This window comes from Centroberyx affinis, unplaced genomic scaffold (genome assembly GCF_046629955.1).
Source record: "Centroberyx affinis isolate AG114_WGS23_722 - 3 ecotype Tasmania unplaced genomic scaffold, CSIRO-AGI_Caff_v1 ptg000645l_1, whole genome shotgun sequence".
Classification (NCBI taxonomy): Eukaryota; Metazoa; Chordata; class Actinopteri; order Beryciformes; family Berycidae; genus Centroberyx; species Centroberyx affinis.
Window position 1 is genome coordinate 32,373 of NW_027279271.1, and position 22,395 is coordinate 54,767.

The 22,395-nt window shown below is 43.3% G+C and overlaps 1 protein-coding gene across 1 annotated transcript in view; it reads left to right on the forward strand.

The window, feature by feature from the left end:
- The first annotated feature begins 2,433 nt into the window (after positions 1-2,433).
- The window catches only part of LOC139643707 (protein shisa-8), a 97,722-nt gene continuing 77,760 nt past the window's right edge, over positions 2,434-22,395 (forward strand). The window contains exon 1 of the mRNA XM_071518939.1: positions 2,434-3,005. Within this exon, the coding sequence (XP_071375040.1) occupies positions 2,434-3,005 (572 nt within the window). The remainder of the gene's footprint in view (positions 3,006-22,395) is intronic.

Sequence of the window (22,395 nt, forward strand, 5' to 3'; positions counted from 1 at the left end):
GTGTTGACAGAAAAGAAAAGAGTCCATTGCATAACAAATTCGGAAGGTCCGCTTTAATATGCAGCGTTTGCTCAAAACTGTTGCATATTAATGCTTTGAGATTTTTTTTTTGCTCAGTGGAGAAAAAAAAAAGACAAAAAAAAAAATGCATTGATGCAAATGGAAATTTTGCAAAATTGACTCAGTATTTGAAACAGTAACAACAACAACAGCACAAAGAGGTTCTGCTGCAGTCCTGTATTTTGAAGGAGGCTTCTTTTGAAAACAGGATAATTTTTTTTTGATCTGCCCCCGGTTGTCGCATCTCCACTTGTCCTCCGCATGGGCTGGGGAGTATCATTCCTTCTCCTTGTACAAGTGTGCTGCTGAAGGTCCAGAGGGCATTCCACAGGGCTCTCTGATGCCTCACTGATATTCCTCAGCAACGGCAAAGCCCCCCTGCCCAGCTGGGGCTGACAGAGAGGCACAGAGAGAGTGAGGTAAGTTGAGGGAGACAGAAAGAAAGAAAGAAAGAGGCAGGAATACCAAAGCAAAAGAGAGGAGAGAGGGCGACGCTGTAAACAAAGAGAATCGAGAACCGAGCCAAAAGCAAAAGCAACAAAATGATCCGTTAAGTGGGACGCTCCAATCTGGTCAAGTAATCCCAGCGTCTCTTTTTACAGCTTCTCTTGAGAACTGCATGCAGCAACGCTAAAAGACTCTTCTCCCCCTTCTGCTGCGCTTTAGAGATTCAACATCACAACATCAGCCCTCCCCTCTCTCTCTCTCTCTCTCTCTTTCTCTCGCTCGTCTCCCCCGAGCCTCAGCACTTGTAGGACAGGACTCCTGTGGCGCTCAGACGTCAGCAGAGTGCCATACAGTATAACCCACCGGTGGTCTGGGTCTATCAGAGACCCCGGGACCCAGGGACAGGCAGGGTTGGGAGTGGAGTGGAACACAGAGAGCCAAACCACAGGAGCCTGCACACAGAAAGCGATTGGACTCGTGTCTGTCGCTTAAAACCTATTAGCCCAGGCTGACATTGACGGAGCACTGTCACCAGTGGATTTGAGCTGTGAGTGTGTGTGTGTGTGTGAGAGTGTGTGTGTAAGAGAGAGAGAGAGAAGATTGCCTCAGGTGCAAGAGGGACCGTCATCAGCATGGGATTCCATTCAGCTTGACGAGAGCCTGGAATAATGTTTTAAATATTGAACAACTGTTGTTATCCATCGGGGCTTTGGCTGGAAATAGGAGGGAAAAATCTGACACAATCTGTTTAATAACTGAATATCTGATAATATCAATTGTATCGAGGACTGAGAGACTTGAGCTACACGTCTTGTGGGGGGAGTACCGATCACCAAGGTGGACCAAGGTGGTCAGCGAGAAGATGCCCACCACAAAAATAAAAAAGCTTCATTCGGACAGTGAAACGGAGAGCAGGAGGATGATCAAGGCGAGTTAAGCTGGAAAGGGAAAAGTGGAGGAGACAGTCAACTCTCTCACTTTACAGATTACCACCAGTGGATTACCACCAGAGTTTCCCTGGACATCAGAACCCGATTGTACTCCGGCCCCCAACAGGAGAGTCCTCATCCAACTCAGGAATACGAGTTCCCTCTCCTGAGTGAAAAGCCTTTCTTGTGGGAGCCCGTGACTATCTGTTTGTGCGTTTGAGAGGAATCTGCCTTGCCTTCTCTGCTCGCGCTGTCAGGAACCCAAAATCCTCACTTTCACGGATTATACATCCACTCAGCGGGGGAGTTTATGGCTACATATGCCAGAGGCAAGTTCATTCGTAGGTAACACACCCTCCTAGGCTGGATCCCCTCCAAACCACTGGATTTGGATTTGTCTACCGCCGCCTCTGCTGTCTGCTGACGTCATAAGGCTTGTAAAAAGGTGACATTTGCTACATTTTGAGTTTTTGAATATTTATTTGTTCTGACACACACATGCACACGCAAACACAAACATTGCCAGGGTCTGTGGTATGTCTGTGCATGTGAGTGCTTGCTCACCAGGGACTCATTCACTGCAGTTAGGAGCATGTTGAGATGGGAGATTGATTTGTCTCACTCACTTGTTCCCTTGCCCCTTGACGGCAATTTGCTCCTGCGTGGCTCGCAGAGAGCCTCCTGTAACTGTGCGCTCTAATAACTCCCACAATGGTAATTGAATGCTCTTTATTTTTCTTCCAGGCACTCCCATCCACGAATATAGGCTAATCTGAAAGCCCTTCTTTTTTATCAAGACTCCTCTCCCTCTGAAATCTTGATTGTGTCAAAGACCTAAAAGGCACAGATTTTCTGTGGCCATATTTTTGAGAAGAAGGCATTACATTTTCTGTTTTTTTCTGAAACCAAGGACCTTTCATCAATGATTACATACAGACTTTGAAACAACTGAAGACATCAGAGTAAGCACAGTCCCTATCATAACATAAAATCCAAGATGGCCACCTACGTGCACCCTCTCTTGGTGAGCTTCTCTCTGGCCGTTCTCCTGGGTTTGACCACGCTGGGTGGACAGAACTCTCGGCCATCAGGACGGGCCTTGGCCCAGATCCCCAGCACCAACATCAACCAGACAACAGCGCCCTCTATCCCCCCGGAGGCGGCGCTGGCCACGCCCACACCGGACGCGGAGGACCAAACGGTTCCGTCCATCGGTAGCCGTTGCTGGGGTTACTATGACGTCATGGGCCAGTGGGACCCGCCCTTCAACTGCAACGCAGGCATCTACATGTTCTGCTGCGGTTCCTGCTTCTACCGCTTCTGCTGCCAGTTCAAAGTTCACAGTCTGGACCAGACCTCCTGTTCCAACTACGACACACCCGTCTGGGCCAATACCGGGAAGCCGGCGGCACCCGTCACAGAGGTCCAGGAGGAGCCAGACCGGGACCGGACCCACATGATTGTGTATATTATCTGTGGAGTGGTGGCCATCATGGTGCTGGTCGGGATTTTCACCAAGCTGGGGCTGGAGAAGAGTCAGGGCGGACAAACTGACATGACCAACTCCAGGTAGGGAAGGAGAAGGGGAGGGGAGGGGCGGATTGGTGGATGGATGGATGAATGGATGAATGGATGGATGGATGGATGGATGGATGGGGGTGCAAAAGGGAGAGATGATTATGAGTGGATAAAGACAGCAATTATGATTGGCAGGAAAATAGAAGAAGACGATGATGATGACATCAGTGGCCATGATCATGATGATGTTGATGAATTTATAGTGTATATGTAAGGATATTTGCCTTGGATGGATAGATGGATGGATGGATGGATGGATGGATGGATGGGTAGATGGATGGATAATGATTTTCTGATTTTCTGTGAAGCAAAAGAAGATGGAATCCAAATCAGAGGAAGAACCAAGCAGCTCATTTAAAGGATGAGAATAAAAAGCTAATTTTAAGACAGACTGAAAGTAGCAATTACAGTAATTATTGTTCATAACAAATCCAAAACAAATGCTTTTCCTTTTCTTGCAGAATTATAGACTGCCTGTTTCATATTATATTGTCGTTTTTCAGGTCAACTGTAAACATATCAGGAATGAGGGTCTGGAAGGCTATATAAAATATTAAATTCCCCTATCAATCTAATACATAATGAGTAAATAATAATCTGAAATCAGATCTGAAAATCTGAAATTTGGTCTGGAAGCTAGCTTGTATAGTAGAGTAGTGTGCGTGTAAGTGTGTGTTTATACATGTACATGCATTTGTGTGAGTATATGCATGAGTGAATGTGTGTGTATGCATGTGTGTGTGTGTGTGTGTATTTGTGTGTGCCTGTCTGTATTTCTGCACATGTGCAAGGAGGTCACCAGCTGGGTAATGAATCAAGTGGCTGAATCACACTGAGGTGATAATGGGTGTGAAGTCTGTGTGCAACCATGAGGGAGCGATGGACGGAGTGATGCAGAGAGGGAGAGAGAGAGAGAGATTGGGGAATGGATGGAGGTCAGGGTGTGTTGGATGGAGATTTCAAAGGACGGATGTCAGGTTTATCACCTATTCTGGGGGTACGATTTTTTACAGCGGCATTCTATTTTATGTTGCTGTTATTTCTGTATGGGTTTAGCCGTTTCACAGTGACGGGCCAGGCTGTGACTAATAACTATGACTGTGGCAGTGTTCGGCCCCCAGTGAGAAGAGGAGAGGGTGAGAAGAGGAGAGGGTGGTTTTTGGAGGGGTGGAATATTGAGCGGATCTGACTGGAGTACAGCCAACGGCTAATTCTAGTACAGGGAACAGGGCTGTGTGTTTGTGTGTGTGTGTGTGTGAGAGGGAGAGAGAGAGAGAGAGAGAGAGAGATGTGACGGGCCAGCCTATCGGGTGTTAAGAGTCAGACCATGGGGGCTCCTTTAAAATCCTGTCATTACCGGATCTCCTCTCAGCCTTCCGGGGGGAGGATGAGGAGAAGGAGAGGAGGTGGAAGAGGAGGAGCGTTGTGGGGGGGAGGTGAGGAGGAAGAGGAGGATGGTAGTGGACATCAACACACATTAATGTGGAGCAGCAATGATGCACTGAGCCAACCATAACACAATGAAAGCAGACAGTTCTTGGCACATATTAATCCTTTCATCAAAGGATTATTCGACACTTGACTTGAATTTTAGTTGGTAATTTGTCTTCATCAGACACGGGTCATAAAAGGTCAACATTTGTCTAGTTCCCTAATGTTGACACTTGGATGCCTTTAATCAGGGGACCTGGGTTCAAGCCCCATGTTGGCAAGCATCCATCCCGCTGAAGTGGCCTTGAGCGTGACACTGAATCTCTACCTGCTGGACCGTTCACTCTGACCTCTCTGGAGGGAGGCTAGTGAAAAGAGAGTTTCCCTACAGGGATGAATAAGGTATCATGTATTATTAACAGTCCTCTCTGAAACCAAGGGCAACCACTACCTGCAATGTTTCCATGACCAATCCTAACAATGCCAACATGCTATTTTAAGGTAAACGAAGGACAAATGCTTTGTTGCAAAGACTTTGTTGCATGTAACAAGTGCCTGGCTGAAAAAATAACCAAGATTCAAAATGTTATTCCTTTAAGTACATTCGGATTGCTTACCAGAAAGCGAGCAAGACAAATTCAAACCTTTAAGGGGGGGAAAACAAGAGAGAGGTTTCTTTTTGTCCTACTGGGGAAATGAGTAGAAATATTGGAGGAATAGTTGTAATACTATTGTCAAAGAAATGAAAGCCCAAAGCAGAACACTGAGGCTGTTTGTAACTGCAACTCTATCTCTCTTGCATTCTCTCTTTCTGGCTCTCTCTCTCCCTCTTCCCTTCTGTTTCACCACCGTTCTCCCTTTGTTGCCAACTTTTCCACTGCTGCTTTCTCCATTTTTATTCTGTTGGCTGTTGTTGTCCTAAACTGTCAGCTGCCTACGTACCGTGACCCCGGCCTCTTCTGATTAGTCGGCTCAGAAAAAAATATACATATGAGCGTTCCTCTAAAAGTTGAAGTTTTCTCAACTTTAGAAAGTGCTCTGCTCTATTAAAAAATCGGTAGACCGGCAGTGCCTTTCTGTCCGCCAGCCGCTCCTATTTGACTTTAATGTAAAAAAGGCGCTGTCAGTGACAAAGGGAAAGAGAGAGAGAGAAAGAGAGAGAGAGACAGAAGGAGAGAAAGTGAGTGAGAACGTGAGAGAAATGAAGAGAAAGACAGAGAAAGAGAGGGAAGGGGGATGGAAGAGGGTTACGCTGGGGAAAGAAAGTGAATCATGAGAGGCTGCTGAACCATATTGTTCTTTCATGCTTGGTACAGTAGGAGAGAGAGTGAGAGAGAGTGAGACAGAGTGAGAGACAGACAGAGAGTGAGACGAGGCAGAGACAATGAGCTAACCGCTGCATTGATGCGACTGAGCCCAATGATAAAGGAGCCTGCGAAAGGACAATCCACTGGAGCATGAGGAAGGGAGGGAATAGAAGGAGGGAGGGAGGAAAGGAGGGAAGAGGGGACAGGGGGAAGGAGGCAGCGATGAGTGGAGGGCTGAGCTGTTGTAATTCTGCTGATTTGCCATTGAGAGCTATGGATGGCTGGCTAGCTTGGTGGCCAGGGTGCATTGATAATGACTCTCTCTGAGCAAGTCTTTGAAAAGTTATTCAAAGGACATTTGCTCTCGTGTCGGCTTCTTCTGAAGAACGCCTTTGCATTGCAATTGCAGTCTTTACTGTTGTGGTTAAATTGGTGTGGGACTGGGCTGAGAATTTTAGAATATAATAGAATACAAAAGAATACAATACAACACAGTACAGACTTAATTGTCCATCTATAAGGAAATGTGTTACTTCTGGTACTTCCCTGCTGGACTGACTGACCTGGTAAACCCAAATGTGTAGTGAGGTGTAAGGGGAACAATTTGAGGCAGAGGTCATCGCAATGGCTAGAAAGCTCCATAGTGGCAAGGTACCAGGGGTGAATCAGATCCATGCTGAAATACTGAAGACTCTGGATCGGGGTGTTTTGGTTGACACTTCCCTTCAATATTGCATGGAGTTCAGAAACAGTGCTTTTGGACTGACTGACAGTCAGTGAGTTTCTGGTCCCAAGCATTAAAAGGAAGGACTGGAGGGTGTATTCTTACTATCAAGGGATCACGCTGCTAAGTCTCCCTTGGAAAGCCTATGCCAAGGTGAGACTCCGACTGATTGTTGACAGATTCTGTCCCGGTAGTGGAATGGGGAACCAGCTTTTGCCTTCTCACAGATACTTGAGGGGAGTTTGCTAATCCTGTCTGTGTGCTGTAGATTTGGAAAAGGCCTATAAACGTGTTCCTGGAGGTATCCTGAGGGAGGTGTTGTAGGACTATGGGGTACCAGGGCCACTGCTGTGAGCCATTCAGCTCCTGTACATTGAGAGCAAGAACTGTGTTTGCATTCTTGGTTTTAAGTCAAGCACGTTCAAGGAGGGCGTTGGATTCCAACGAGGTGCACCTAGCAGGAATCCCCTTTCCTGTTTGTGTTCATGGAATGGAAATCAAGGCGCAGCCAAGGTCTGGAGGGTGTCCAGTTTGGTGACATTAGGGTGGATGTTTGCGGATGATGTCATCCTTTTTTGCATCATCGGACAGTGGCATGTCTGATGTGTACTGGAGTAGTGTGCAGCTGAGTATGACGTGGTCGGGATGAGGGTACGCACCTCCAAATCTGACACCATGGTTTTTGCCCAGAAAAAGGTGGCTTGTCCAGTTCAGGCGGGGAGTGTGCGACTGTCCTAAATGGAGGAGTTCAGGTATCTTGGTATTCATGAGTGAGGATCAAAGGGATTGTGTGGTGCAGTGGCTGCAGTAATGCTGGTGTCGTTGGCCCATGGTGATAAAGAGACTGCTGAGCCACAAAGCAAAGCTCTCGATTTACCGTTCAATCTGGGCTGCTCTGCTTGCCTTTTTGCCACCGTAACCCTGTCCCTGATAAGCAGCAAGTATATGGATGGATGGATAGATAGATAATGACTGATGTCTGTCTAGCCCTCTTTGGCTTTGTTGTGGAAATCAGGCTATTGATTGGTTGCTAGCTGCATTAAATGCAAGGCATGCTGTGATCAGATCATTGCACGCACACTACAGGATTCGAAGCGTACACTAGTATTTAATTGAACCTGTGTTAAATATGTGTTAAAAACAATGGCCATTGAAACCAAAATGCTTTGGCTTTGACACATGCTGACTTGAAAAATAACACAGGATGTGTCGTCCTTCATCAAGTGGATGTATTTCATCATCTCTGTGGATATCTCTTGCCCTTGCCACCCACAACTCCTCGAAAAATAAATCCCCTATAATGCAGCTTCATGAAAGCGATATATTATTTGATTTTAAACGCCTGTGAAGTGGTGAAATGATCGTCCCACTCCACTGAAAACTCAGCTCTTCAAGAGGTGCCTCACGTCCCTCTTTCCCCTCCACTCATCCCCTCTGTCCATATTATCTTCCTCTTCTACTCGCTTATCTCGAAGTAAAGAATAAATCTATTCTGCTTTTCTCCTTACTTCTTATTTCTTTTCCTAGGACTTCTGCCTTACATATTCATTCTAGGGTCAAGGAATATTGTCTGGGCACGCTGGCTCTGACCCTCACACTCCTTACTTTTGGTTTATTCTATTGCACTCATTGTACGTTTTTCTGGATAACAGCATCAGCTAATTACCTAAAATGTAAATGTAAAATACAATATGACCAAAAGACAAAAATTCCATTGGGAGTGAGATGATTATTGCTTGCTGCCTGTGTTTGCTTGTGAGAAGCAGCACACTTTGAGGCTACTTTGTTTTTCTGTGGGTAACGGATAAGCGCTTGTGGAATTGTTTATCATATTTATGCATAAGCACAGCACTTTCAAATTTATTCTTGACCTATATACATTTGACAGCGAGACCCTTCACTTTCACACAGCCGCCATGGGGAAAGTGTGTGAATCTGGGTGTATGCATGCATGCATGTGTGTGTGTGTGTTTGTGCCCCTGGTGTGTACTCAACAAATAAATCCAGCCGCACAGCCGTTAAGGTGGTAATACACCAAAACCCTGGGTCAGGCAATCAAAGCAGGCGGCGGTGCGATGATGTATGGCACAAAACACACACACACACACACACCTCATATGTGAACTGTACTATGCCTCTTGCGTCCCCTCCATCGCACCGCTCCTCATCTCCCAAGTGGCTGTTTGTGTTTTTGTTTTGCTCACAGTCTCTTCAAGACACACTGCTGCTGCTGCTGCTGCTGCTGCTGCTGCTGTTGTGTGGAAACTGCCGCAAAGCCATATTAAAAATGTATCATATCCTTTGATACGTTGATTTGGCTTTGGGAATTATTAATGTTCCAAATCAAGTTTTTTTTTTTTGCAATTAATGCTAAGTCAACACACAGTATCACGGGCGGGGGGCTACATTGGAGGTGGAGACTGGACACAGAGGGAGAGAAAGGGAGAGCACAAGGGCAAGGGGCATGAAGGGGATAACATCTCCACCAAACTTTAGCATTACAAAGGTATTTGTTCCTCCTATTTTGCAGTCTGTTTAAAGTAGAGACAGCCAGATATAAGTCAACATGGCTAACATCTTGACAAGGTATACTGTCAGAAAAAAAGTACAGACTTGTACCATTTGTCAGTGGGGCACCAGTGAATCACTGTACGTTATTTCTAAGAGTGTAACAAAAACACAAACCAGAATCCACAAGTGTGTTTTTCCTACTTTAAGTGTGTTTCTCTGTTTAGAGCAATAGCCCAGGCTGTAACAATCTGTACTGGTGCCAATGAGGTGGGGGGGGCCAAAAGAGGCCCAACTAAATTTGGCCCATCAACCTTTATAAACTTAATTTGTATAGCATTATTCAAAACACAGCTACCACAGCTAAAACAATAACAAATAACAGCCAACAGCATAAATAATAAAAATGCCTGACATGAATTAATAACAGCGTTAGCGGGGTAAGCGCCACACAGGCACAGCGAGAACAAAATAAAACAAATTATGTAAAAGCCTGCCTCACACTATTTTGTTTTGCTGAAACTCTGCAGAGCACAAAGCACAATCACCTTTGGCAGTGATTACAAATGATTAAAATAATTGGAATCAGACTTGTACCTGTTGTCCATTTTATTCCTCCAAACATTGTGCAATATGAGTCACCTTTGTGGTCTAAACATGCTTTTGATGTCACCTAACCACCACGCAAACAAATGAATCAGTGTTACTCCAATCATTTAAAACGTTCCTAAATTTGCATATTAATGAGGAAAAAAGTGATTTTCCTGAAACTACCGTAACTCGTTAATGTTTTAAGATACACAAGATGCTGTGAGAGTTACTAACAGCACCCATGTGTTATGTGAAACATGTTGACATAGAAATATTTGCTAATGCATTAATTAGCTTAAGCAATTATCTCATTAGCATAACTGATTATGTTTGATATATCATGGTGATTATGGCTCTTGTTTTTTGTATTTGTTGTATTTGCTTTTTGTATAACCCCAGTGGGAGTAGTAACCACTCTGTACTCAAACCTAGAAATATCTATCCACACACACACACACACACACACACACACACACACACACACACACACACTGACCATTTCATTTGGACTTAAACAGCATTGTACCACTTATCATAAGTTATTCCGGGGAAGAGCGGCGCGTTCAAGGGCACAGGCAATTGAACGACCCACCGGGGATTTAAACAACCACTTCCATCAACCGTTCTATTCCTTTATTGTATTGTTTTTCATCAACAGCCCTTTCTATTTCCTTTATTGTTCAGCTGCGGCGGCGCTTTTCATCATCGTCTGTGACAGGTGTTTAGAACCCAGAGATAAACATGTGCACAGGGTTCAGCTTTTTAAAAGGTGACAGAGACAGTAGTGGTCAGGGAATTCAGTAACTTTGTTGGGAGCTGTGCGTGTGCAAATCAAAGTTGTTGTTTTTTTGCTTTCTGTGTGTGTGTGTCTGTGTGTGTGTGTGTGTGTGTGTTTGTGCAGGCATGGAGGAAAGGGGGGGCATATCCTTTACTGTAATTCCATCACCTAGTTATTAAGGCAAAATCATCATGTAGCCTAATCAGTTAGACTTTTTCAATTTGGGGCCCAAATGAGAGATTTAGTCTCCTTTTTCCACCAGACATGCTGTCCACTGACATCCAGGAAAGTGATAAAAAAAAAATCCTCTAGCATAATAGCAAATGAAGAAACGTAGCAAATGACGTGACAACAGATCAAACGCATGTGCCGCCGTGCCGCAGTGCCTGGGTACGAAGCAACGCGTCGTCGATTCGAAACGTGTCTCCAGGCTCCGCTGCTTTCACCTCTATTGTTAGACATGCTGCTATTCTCACCTCGCATTAACGAGAGCTTGACTGTGTTTATTAGAGAAACAGTGAGGCTCTCTCGCCTTGTTAAGCTAACTTCCTCCACACTTAATCTGAACCCCAAAATAAACTCTTTGATGCTGAGCGGGGGAGAAAAAAATAGACCCGTGCGCCCTCCCCGCAGCGCGCAGTCAACTCAAATCAACAAGGAATTATTGTTTATGCCTTTTATTAGCTCCGATATGCGTATTTAGGAGAAGGTGAACGGGGAGGAGGGAGAGAGAGGGGGTGCTAAACTGGAGAGGAAGCAAGGTTGTTATGGAGTTTGAGGTTATCATGTTATTTTGGGTTGCACAATACGTTGATGGACACGTGTTGGTTTAATTCATATTCATGATTAATATTTTCATCATGAATATGAATATTTGCAGCCGAACAGTTCAGGACTTTGGTTGGGGATACAAGGTTTTAACCACAGAACTTGAATGGATAGAACAGTCGTTCCCATTCAAAACAAGTTCCAGGATGGTCAGAGAGGCGGCCATTTTTATGTGAACCGTTGGACTAGCTTCTGTATAAACCAACTTACAACAGGTTGCTGAGGTGAGAGGTTTTACAGCAAGAACCGAAGGAGCTTCTCTGTTGCTGCCATGGATTGCTAACATGCTAATGTTGATTTGAAGAGTTAACATCAGGGTATCCAATTCCGGACAGCATATGACCAGAAAATCACAATCATATACCAATATATTTCATCCTGTACTGTTTCTCATAAATTAACAATCCTCCATCTTTTTTTAAAGTTTAATATCGCTTTTACCTTAACTTGTAATTGATTTTCTTCCAGTCCCTGCAAATGGATGATAGCGCACCTATTTTTGAGATTCAAAATTCGTATCCACTTACTTTCGTCCATGTCGGTGTATTCATATACTCGATATTAACCCTTTATTAACCCTTCCTGTACCTTCACAATGTTACAGATACTTGTAAGAAGTGCAGGCTATGTACTCAAAGCTCTTATTTTTCCATTTATCAGCCAATACCGATTCTCTACATGAAGTAACTGTCACCCAAAGTGGGATTTAAGGCTTCCCGCTTCTAGTTCGTAGCTAAGTTCGTAACTTAGTGGTTTATATGCTTAAATGTGTATAGATATTTATGAAATTTGATACCTAGCTTCTGAAATGTGTATGAATTTACGTCACTTAGCTTTCGGTTGGGAATGAGTGGCCGGAATTGGATACAATGTCCAAGAGAACTAAGCTAGGCTACAGTCTCTACAGATAATGCATTGTTAGCCTCGTCGCTAACGTTAGCTTTCAGTTGAGTTTTGACAGTTTGCTAACAGACACACAGTTCTCATGCAAGTGTGTCTCACCATAGAAACTAACCCTTACAATTCCATAGTTGCCATTTTATGCTGTGCTAGCCAAATTACCATGGCAAAAAGTGGAAGGACCATTATATCAATTCAGGTTCTGTGGTTTTAACCCATACACAGTATCCAAACATCTGCATTGTTGTGAAGGAAACTTTATTGTGGTCGTTGTCTTGACCTTATTCAATGCACCTTGTTGAAATCCTGTTCAGATAATATAGTTTTAGGAACTGTTCCAGAGATTTTCATATATGGAACAGGCTGCACTTGAAAGCAACTAAACTAAAAAAAAATGGTAGCAAACAAGTTAGACATTTACTTGTTGCTTAATAATGAATGGTTGTATCTGTCCCTCTCTCTCTCTCTCTCTCTCTCTCTCTCTCTCTGTCTCATATACACAAGGCTCTGTCACACACGCATACACACTCATGAGCCTCTCCTGTCTACCCATAATTCCTGAACTGGGCGGGTTCTCTGTCCCTCCATGTCAGTCAGCTGGCAGAGTGTACTCTGCTGCTCAGTGACGCTCTATTGGAAAATGACAGTGACTCACACACACACACACACACACACACACACACAGAAAGACAGGCAGGGAGGAGAGCAGGTTTGATTGCGCATTGCTGCATGATAAACAGGAAAACCAACCACTATGAGAGGTACCTGTGTGTGTGTACATTCTGCAGTACTACATCTCCTCCGAAGCTTGAAATGTGCAGTTTTCCCAGTATCTCCCTGAGTGAAACCTGTGCTTATGGTTTCAAACAGATGCTGACATATGGAAACTGTGTTTAACACCCTGCTCAGGTGTGTGTAAATTAGGATTAGACTGGCCAACAACAAACCAACAAACCTACTGTTACTAAATGCTGTTAATCTACTGAAAAGTAAGAAGTATCTCATTTAAAATGTACTCAGAGTAAAAGTTACTGACTTTTTACAAACATTTATAGGTGTGATCTTTCCCATGCAATTCTAAAAGGACGAGGACAGAGTTCAAACTAGATTATTTGAATTGGAAAAATTCAAAATTTCAAAATAAAGTGCGCAAACAAAGCAAAGCCTGATTTCTCTTCTCTTCTTTGCTGACTGACTTTTCCCTGTGAATGGCTGCACAGTTGCCCAATTTACAATGGTCCAGTTTCTGACGCTTATATGGAGACCCCATACAATTTGTACTCAGGACTAATGGATGGGATTTAAAATGTATGTATGTAAGTACACAAAACGTGAGTAAATGTAATTAGCTGCTGCTACTCTTGTGTGTGTGTGTGTGTGTCCCTTGGTATGAGCTGTGTTGTGATTGGAACTCCGCACCACACTCCAGTGCAGCACAGGCACAGTGAGACAGATTGCTGCAGAGTTCCTCAGCTCAACTGTTGCTGCAGCGTCAGGCCTACTAATCCCCCTACTCCCTCCTCTCCTCCTGTTTCTCTTTCTTCATCCTCCTCTCCATCCTTCTCTTCCACTTCATTCTCTTCCCTCGGCTCTCTCTACCGATTCTGGTTGGCCTCCTTTTAGTCTTTACTCCAACTTCTTTGTTTTTCTCCTTTTTCCTCTTCCCTCCCACCACCATCTCCTCTACTCTCACTCTACCTTCTGCTCCTATTCCTTCTTCCTCCCCTTTCCTAATTTCGCATAATTTTCTGCTTTCTTTCTCCCTTGTTCTCCTCTTTTCCCCGGCCTCTTCCTCTCACCTTCCAGAGGAAAATGGCAGCATTCTATCCTCCTTCTCTCTCTCTCCCTCTCTCCTCCTGCTTTTAGTGCACATCACTGGCCAAAATCACAGCGGCTCTCTTAACTTTGCCCGCTTCTCCTCTTTACTTTCTCTGCAGCTGCACGAAATCAGTGTCCAAAATGTGGGACTTCACCTCCTATTCTTCCTCCTCCCGCTCCCTCTCTTCTGCCCTGCTTTTTTTAGGCGTACGAAATCAAGCCACGGCGAACTTGTTACGAATTTAGTTGCATGATATCGGCGTCCAAAAAGTCATGCCTCCTCTTCATCGTCCTACTTCTCCTTCTGATTTTAGTCGCATGGTATTTATATCATATTTTCATCAGTCACCAAAACCCACACTGCCCAAATTACCAGACATCTACAGACCCATACTGCCTTCATCCGGCATATATTGAGGTTACCATGGCGCCATATTACACTTTAACTTTCAAAGGAAGAAGAAAAAGTGTGATCAATAAACAGGTTTATTTTCAAACGCAGGAGTGTGGGCTGTTAATGAGGATCCGGGTGACTTTTGACTTTGTAGTTTAGAGGGATTGTGGGAGTTTTGGTGGAGGCGTCGGTTAAAAAGGTGTATGAATATATTACTGTGTGTATTCAGTGGAACAATGCTTTGCTAACAGCTTCAAATTGCTGTTGCTGAGCGCAAAGTTGTGTGTTTCTGCGCTTGCTGGTGTGTACACCTTCTGTGTGTGTGTGTGTGTCCCTATAGCCTACATGGAGTTTGGGAACATGCAGTCCAACGCGGGTTCCATTTTCACTCCAGTGGTCCCGGTAATGGTCTCGTCCCGCTGTAGATTGACGCCGGCTCCAAGTCGCCCTGACAGAAAATCAACTGCGAGCATGTAGCTGTTTGCTGGAGCGCACACAGCAGCAAGCACTATCACTGTCTGTGTACTGTAGCTGGTCATTCCTCCTCCTCCTGTACTCCAACTCACCACTGTCTCAACTTCCTCAACTCTATCTAATTCAAATTCAAATTCAAATATGCTTTATTGGCATGACAGGGGAAAAAACCAAAAAAACCCCACCTATGTTACCAAAGCAGTATAGTATTTCAAATGGGGTAAGACTGCAACATTGACTAATAGTAGTCTAATTAATATCTAATTAATATCAACAAGCAATATATATATATACAGTACTGTGCAAAGGTCTTAGGCACATGTAAAAAAAAATAATGAAATGATAAGTTTCTCCATCCATATCAAAGAAAAGTACTATAAAGAGCAGTCTACTGACTTACTAATGCAGAAAACAAATAAACATCAAAGATGCATTTCATATAAAAAAGCTAGGGTGCCTAAGACTTTTGCACAGTACTGTATATATATATTCTGTAGATATTCACCCAGTTCTTGTACTGCCATTTGCACTATCTCATATTCTCACTTTCTTTGCAGATATTTATTATCCTTGTACATATGTATGTACCTTTTTTTCAATTTTATATTTCATAGTTTCTGAGTTCATTTACTATTTCATATTTTTCTATTCTATTTTATTTCTATTACTTATGCTGCAGTGTACAGGAGTCTGCACACCAGAATTTTACTCGCTTTTATACTCGTAATTGTGATGTGACAATAAAACTTGAAACTCATATCAACAACAATATAATCTAAAGCAGTTCAGTAACATTACTAGTTCAGTTAAATTTTGCAAGTCAGTTGATAGCAACATTGGAAAGAGAACGAGTAAGAAAGAGTAAATAGCAAGGGGAAATGAAATGAGGGAAAATCTATCTATCTATCTATCTATCTAGTTGTTATTCATCTCTGTCTCTGCGTTTCTCAGCTATTCTGCACATCTTCATTTCGTTGCAATCTGCCCTTCAACCTTCCTGCTTCCTCCTCATCTTTTAATATCTGTGCATCAGAGGTGGGGAGAATACTGAGATATTTCCACCCGAGCTGAGCGGGCTGTTACTTGAGGCAAGTAAAAAATAATTAGGGTTAAAAGAGTGGCTCAGAAATAGTACTCAAGGACTTAATTATGTTGGAAAACAATCATTAATCAATTAAAGCGTCATTAATAGCGTAATTTGCATCTAATTTGATGGGTAAACTTTGGGCCATCATCCCTTTTTAACCATATTAACAAAGGAATGATGTTACTGTCCTCACTAATCAGAAATATGGTTTTACTCAAAAAGCATCATTACACTCTCTCTCTCTCTCTCTCTCTCACCACTCTCTATGTGCCTATGTATCTCCTATCCCTCTCTTCCATCACTCCTATCCACTCTGTATCTCTCTACATCTATCCCGCTCTTCTATCTCTTCAGATAAGAAATCTCTTTCATTCTTATTTATCTGTCATATCCCATGCTGCCTCCACCCATCTCTCTCTCGCTCTCCTTCTCTCTCGATCTTGTTTGTTCTCCATCTCTCTCCCTCCATATGATCCCTCGCTAACCAGTCTCCATAATAACATAGTAACAGTTTCCAGGACCGTTTTTTATCAATATTCTCATCATTTTATCTGCAGAGCAGGACAGCACAGACGCTAATGTGATACAACAGGGAAACCCATCTCTCTCTCTCTGTCTCTCTCTCTCTCTCTCTCTCTCTCTCTCCCTCTCTCTCTCCCCCTCCCTGCAGCAGCGTCCACATTCATTTCCTACAGGTTCTTATTATTAACAGCAAGTAAAACGAGGGAGATCAAGAGAGAGAGAGAGAGAGATGGACCTGTTTTTCATCCCTTCTTTCCATCCATCTCTTTCATTTTTTTTCTCCATTTCACTCTGCCGGGCCTCAACCAAATGTTTCCGGGTGCTGTGTCTTAATGGAGTCAATGGAGTCATTTCACTTGACAGAGACGGATCCGCGCAAGGAGATGAGTGCAGCATCAATCTCTCTCTCTCTCTCTATCCTTCTCTCTCTCTGCTATCCTTCTCTCTCTTTCCTCTCAATCTCTCTCTCGCAGTAATCACCTCGGTTCTTATCACTAAACACCATCGCATCTACAGGAAAGCACAACCCAGACACGCAGATTAAACAAGAGGGAGACCCATCCCTCTTTCCCCAGTCATTTCTCCCCTTCCTCCTCCTCCTCCTCCTTCTCCACCATCCTGTCCTATCCCTCTATCTATCTCCCTCCATCCCTTTTTTCTTTCCAGACCACATAATTACCTGCTGGCTCTTATCGCAGCCGCACATCTGCAGAAGTGAACAAGGCGCAGAAACAGAGATGAAACAAGAGATGTTTTACTGCTTTCTTTTCATCCGCTTCCTTCCCCTGTTGCTTTCTGTCTCCCACTCACTCCCTCTCTCATTCACTCACTTCTCTCTCTCTCTCTCTCTCACTCATCTTCCATTCACCCTGGGTGGGCGCTGATGATGTTTCGGGAGGTTAGTCTGACTCAAGGCACACTTACGAGAGCAAGTCTTGATTACAGGCGCTCTGTGTAGCATTTTATCATCAATGCCACATTAATTATGAGACATTAGTTAAGTTGGAAGTTTCTACCAGCCTCTATGCTGCATTTCCATTGTGTGCCACTCGTCTGGTTTTAGTGGAAATCTGCTGGATCGCTTTACGGCACAAAACAGGAAGAGGGCGCTGTTCTTTCATTGCAAACGGAGCTAAAGCGCTCGGAGTTTCTCGCAATGGCGGATGAGCGAAAAGCACAAAGTCGGAAATCACTTCCGACATGTTTATCTTCTTCGGTAAAGTGAAAGAGAAAGGGGTCAAGAAGGGAATGTGGTCTTAATTTTGAGAAACACTAGCAGTACCACAGGTTTGAGATAGAGGCTACCAATAGTCTTGACCATGGTCTCATTTGCGATCACAATTAATTTGACAGATATATTGATGAAAATGCTATGCATAGCACCTTTTTCGTGTCTTTATCAACACTTGGTTTTTCTTTTTCTGGTTCTTTTAGATTTTTGTTTTGGGTATACATAGTGTTTTGCCACTTTTATATAGTGTGCTGCCACTGGTGGAGATGTTGCCTTTCAAACCACTTCTCCATGACAGCTGTATTATTACAGCACAAAGCGTGTTTTGACTTGGTAGGAGTCTTAGCTGTCAGTGTATCTCTGAGGGGCATATCAGTTTGAAATGCCCGACTTGACTCCAGCTTAACAACATCCCACCAAGCTTGATGATGATGACATGACAGACAAAGAAATTAGTCATTTATCATTTTGAACCACAATTTTGACTCATTCAAATGGGTAGGCGTGTTTATTAGTCATGGCCTATAGTGAGATTGGTCAAGTTACTGTATTGCCAACACATGAACTAAATATGCACAGTTCACTGTTGAGTATATCAAATATTCAACCACAGACAGAGGATGGCAAAGCAAATATACTGAACAAACTTCCAGGACAATGAAAGAAAAACTTTTTTTTTCTCATTCAACAGAGGAACAAAAACTCCTTTCCCCGAGCTAGACTTCTACAACTCTTACTCCCTCACCATCTCTTTCTCTGTTTCTCTCATTCTTTCACTCTAAAAGCCTCTAAATCTAACTTCATCATATAAATGCATACACTCACTTGCACTCAGACAAACACGCGCACACACACACACACACACACACACACACACAAAGTTGTTGCGACAAGGCTGCATGGTGGAGTGCCTATATATGTTCAGACCAATCTCACTATTAGTTTGTCACCTTTTGGGCTGAAAAGCTGCAGTTATTCATCTTGACTTGGCCAGACACCCCCCACACAGAGAGAGAGAGAGAGAGAGAGAGAGAGAGAGAGAGACACGCAGAAAATTCAATACGTTTCCTGCATCTTCCTAAATATTTTGGAAACACCCCGCCATCACTGGACGCACGCCCGGTATTCTAATACACCAACTGTCAACTCTCTCCAACGTGACTTCGCTTGTTCCCTTTGCTTGTGAGAGACAAAAGTAATTCCTGTTGTCACGGTCGCATTAGAGAGCAAACATATTAATTAAATTGAGATTGGCAGGCGGTGAAGTGCCCTCTCCGAGTTTTGTTTACATTTGTGAATCGTGGACTTTTGTTGTGTAGTCGTTGCAGCAAAAATAATTATGTAACGACACCCACCATAACCACAACAACACCGTGGTGAGATGTCTTGGTAATCACCTGGCACTTAGCAATGCCCATGGAGTGTGATTGTTTAGCTGACATCTACCTGTATAGCAGATTCATCGTATTTACTGAATAGTCTTGACTGAGATGCCAGCTTTGAGAGTCTGAGCTCCCACTCCCCCTCTTAACTTCGCATCGAGACTGCTCCGAACAACTGTAACAACAGCCAAAACGACTCTGCCATCAAAGTCTGAATATGCATCACGGTGTAAACACACACACACACACACACACACACACACACACTCTCACACACGCAGACATTTGGCGGCGGGAGACAGTCGATATGTGTGCTCTAATTATACCGTCGCTGTATCAATGTTTCAATGTCAGAGTGACGCAACGCTGCTGCTGGCTGAGGAAACCCTGTCACTGTGGAGAGAAAGAAGGGACGAGAGAAAGAAAGAAGGAAAGAAGGAAAATAAATAGCAGCATTAGCAATAGACAAATAGAAGGAGAGAGAGAGACAAAGAGAAGGAACGAGGGAGGATGAGGGGTTTGGACGTGTTGCCCTTGAGCTGGAGTGAAAACAATATAATACTCCCCAAGGGTGGCGGTGAAATAACACCGAGTCGATGGGAAATGACGGGGCATCGGAGATTTCTCATCTCGACATGACAGCCGCGATGGTCAAAACACAACTCTCCTCCTCCCTCCGCTCCTCCCTCTCTCCATCCATCCCTTTCTCCATCAATCAACTTTCCTTTTCCCATTTCTCCCTCCTCTCACCTCCTTTCATCCCGCGTCTGTTATCTCATTTTCTCTCATAACCTGTCGCGCCTCCCCGTCCCCTCCTGTTCCTAACCCCGCATCCCTTGTTAATACGATGTCAGGTGTGAAGACTTTGTGATTTTATTCATTATTAACTGTGGGTTTTCTTTCATATTTAAAGCAACAGCTGCCATAGGAGAATTCTTGTGTCAACCTTACTGTATGTGCTTTTCCAAATGGCATAAAAGCTATATAGCTAACTAAACTGATGGCAGTAGGATAGCTTAGTGATTAGAGAGGCCGCCCTTCAATTAGTTGACCCCATTTCAAACCTCTGTGTCAGCAAACACCCGCCTTGCTGAAGTGTCCTTGAGCAGCACACTCCCTGTCCTGTAGCTGACCCTGACCTCTGACCTCCCTGTGGTGGCGGAGGGCAAGAAAAAAACAGAATTAACCCACTGAGATCAAAAGTATCACATTACATTATTAAAGTAATCCACACCCATTCACTCTATTTCCGCCAACCCCACTCTTTCACCCACTCCCCCATGTCTTGTTTCCTTCACCTTTGCTGATGTAGCTGCATTTCAGATTTATCATTGGGGATGGTCATAGATAATAGAGGTAGAGATACTGAAGAGGTGCATGTTGTTTAAGATGGGGAAAGCCACTTCTAACACCATTAAAGCATCCAAGACAGTTCTTTATAGCCCTAAAACTCATGCATGAAGAGAAGACTTGAGACTTGACTTGACTTGGGTTCTGGTGACTTGGGACTTGACTTTGACTTGTACTTTGATGACTTGAAAAGGTTTCTAAAGTCTTGACTTGAGATCTTGTGTTTGTGTAAATGACTTGATTTGTTCCAACAGGCGACTGAATTTAAATTCTGTTTTCTGAATTTGTATGGAGTGACTGAATTTATTGAAGTTGAAACTGATTCTAGAAATCAAACTCATGACGCTCTTGCCAAGTTCTTATCCTATTAAAACCATATTGCATTGAAAAGTCCTAGATATTTAGTTTTCTTTAAGATATTCAATTGATACTGGACTCTTGATTTGTTCTGACTTGACTTGCTGTTCTACATTTAGACTTGAGACTTGACATTAATGACATGGACTTGACTTGGTAATCTACATCTAGACTTGGGCCCTGACTTGAGACTTGTGGCTCAAGACTTGAGACTGACTTGGGACTCAAGCAAAGCTGAGTCCCAAGCACTGAGTATGTTAAATGGTACTGAGTACCATTTATCATACAAACCCTGGTACTGTATACAGCAGGAAGGTTCAACCAAGCAGTCTGACTAGTTATAGATGTGTTCCAATCATGCTGATAATTCCCATTAGTTGTACTTTATTGGCTTTTATGCCAACTCTTGTGGCAACCAGGGGGCTAGTTAGCAATCTTTCTTGTTTCTTCCTTTTTGTTGCATATGTATACTACTTTGAAGAAAACTTTTCAGACACATGCATTGGTGACCATTGTATAGGAGCCGTAATACCCTTAAGAACAATCTCTACTGTGATTATGGGTACTTTGGTGATGGTAACCACAGTAAAGAATACCCTCTTTGGTATAATTGCTATAATATAGAGATGTATTTTTAAGAGTGTAGAATCAGGTTTTGCAGACAAGGGACAAGGGCTGGTTGCTCTAGGGGACAAAGTCAGTTCACTTGCGCTGTTTGTTCTTTCTGTTCTGTTTCTATGATTATGGAGTAAAAACTGCTCCTAATAAAAAAGAGTTTGTCTATCACTGCTAGTCCCCATAAACCATAAATTCATCCCTTTCTCCCCACCCTTTACTACACTTTCTAGCCATCCAGGAGTCTTATACTTCTGTTCGATCCCTTAAGAGAGTGGAACACATAGACACAGAAACAGGGTTACATAACACAGGACAGGAGAGTGAGAGATTGAGAGAGAGAAATACAAAGAGAGAGAGAGAGAGAGGTAGGGTGAGAAACAGAGAGGGAGAAAGAGGGAGAGAGTGGGGAAAAACAGAAAGAGCCGAAGAGAGAAAAAAATGGAGAACACAAAGAGAGATAGATGAGAAGAGAAAGGGAGTAAGAGAGAAGCAGTTAGAGAGAGTGACAGAGACACAGAAGCAGAGAAAAAGAGTAGATTAGAGAGAGAGAGGGATGAAGGAGAAAAGGATAACAAGTGGTGGCTAGAAAAAAGGAGAGTATGAACACACAGAAACACAGAAAGAGGGGGACGTGTTCATTTTCATCTTTGTTTTTATGAACACAGAGAAAGATCTTCAGCATTTTATTCTGTGAAGCTTGCAATTGAATCATTTTGGACCGATGTTTTCTTTGGGGAATCCAACTTTTATCAACTTATTGTGAAGATGCTATTGGTCACAAATAGCCAATGGACATTTTTATCACTGTAAATACTAGGTGGGTCTCAATTGGCACTGCCTAGACCAAAGTTTCATCCATCATGTCTGTTCGCCTCCTTCCATTGACTTTGCATGTATTTGCACCAACTCTAAATCTCTTTTATTTTGCATTTTGTCTGAACTTAGGGTGAAAACACATTTTCATAGACTTGCTTTTACTGTATATCCCATTTTTGATTTTGCCCAGTTTTAATTGTTGTGGTTTTTATCTTATTCTAAATTTTACTAGTAGTATTGTTGTTGTTGTTGACATACTTACCTC